Source organism: Galeopterus variegatus, unplaced genomic scaffold, assembly GCF_000696425.1.
Source record: "Galeopterus variegatus unplaced genomic scaffold, G_variegatus-3.0.2 Scaffold949, whole genome shotgun sequence".
Classification (NCBI taxonomy): domain Eukaryota; kingdom Metazoa; phylum Chordata; class Mammalia; order Dermoptera; family Cynocephalidae; genus Galeopterus; species Galeopterus variegatus.
This window is the reverse complement of record NW_007727060.1, coordinates 171,534-172,984: the sequence shown is the minus strand read 5'-3', so window position 1 is coordinate 172,984 and position 1,451 is coordinate 171,534. Positions and strand designations below refer to the sequence as shown.

General features: G+C 36.3%; 1 protein-coding gene across 1 annotated transcript in view; it reads left to right on the top strand.

The window, feature by feature from the left end:
* DNAH11 (dynein, axonemal, heavy chain 11) overlaps window positions 1-1,451 on the top strand; it is a 364,599-nt gene that overhangs the window by 240,480 nt on the left and 122,668 nt on the right. The window contains exon 61 of the mRNA XM_008573669.1: window positions 193-363. Within this exon, the coding sequence (XP_008571891.1) occupies window positions 193-363 (171 nt within the window). The remainder of the gene's footprint in view (window positions 1-192; window positions 364-1,451) is intronic.

Genomic DNA, 1,451 nt, shown 5'->3' with positions numbered 1-1,451 from the left:
TGTTGGAGAGCATGGGTGAGATCTTCCACCCTGTCATGAAGCATGTCTTCCTGTGGCCTCTGCTGCTGTGAGCCTGAGCTGCCAAGGACCAGAAAAGCATAGGGATCCCTGAATTTATCTTAAAAAATACAGAATTTCTGCTATTTGATGTTCTCGATGCAAGTTGCTTCAGAATGCTGACTTTTCCTTTAGGTGGGAGATCTAAAAGCCAGACTTGCATCTCAAGAAGCCGAGTTACAACTGAGGAATGAAGATGCTGAAGCTCTGATCACAAAGATCAGGCTTCAGACAGAGAAAGTGAGCCAGGAAAAGGCCATCGCGGACTCCGAGGAGCGAAAGGTCGGGCTAATTCCACCATTTAGAGTGCTTAGCTATATTTAGCACAAAATAAACCTTTGTAGGTGAACAATTTTGAACAACTTCCTCTCCAGGGAGCAGAAAGTCTAAAGAATTATTATAGTTACACATGTAACAGCATTTCACACCATGATTACCACTTGACCTTTCTTTACATTATGCATTTTCCCAACCTTTTAGCTCTTTTAATGATATGAAAGAACAATAAATACTGAGCTCATTCAAGCATATAATGGATGTGGATCTTGAACATCAGGCCTATTTGTAATACAGTAAAGGTCAGGAAGTCACCTCTGAGGTTTCTAAAGGTTTTCGGTTTTTAGGCAAATTGAACAACTCAATTGTTAACAAAGCCCATTCCATCACTTTGCAAGATGGTTTTCAATTTTTGCATTTTAATAATACAAGTCAAGTTTATTAGTAAGTCTCAGGCTAAATTTGTTCTTTCCAATTCAGTTGATGCCCTGGCATTCTGTATTATGGTTTATTGTTGGAAACAATTACTTTTAAGATTATATAGTTTCTGCTTTCTTTGTACTCAGGTTTCTGGCCATTCTCAAAGAAATACAACTTGTTTTACCAAAATGTCAGCTACAGATGGAAGATATTTTTTAGATATCTTATTTCCCAAAGAAATAGCATAATAAACAGAGATAATTAATAAATATTTGTTTAAAAATTGAACGTGTATGTATAAGGTAAAAAAATTCTTATTTTAGACAAAAAATTATAATCGTGGTCCAGTTAATAAAAACAATTCTAAATGGCTAACACTCTCATGGCTATTGAATCAGTAGCCATTATACCATTATCCCTGTATTTTATGATATCAGAAAATATTTGAGATTTTCCAGTGGTGTTGCCATTCATTTATACACAACCTAATTATTTTTGTATCGAACGTGCTAATGTATAGATAATGTATAAAACATGCTAATGTGTATTAAGCCTATTTTCCTTTAGCTTGCACAACTAAAGACTTGAAAAGTATATTGAAAATCAAAACTCTAAACAGTTTTTAAAATATCAAGGTAATGGGCCGGCCCGGTGGCGCACTGCTACAGTGCGCCGCTTGGGAAGCGTGGCGGCGCTCC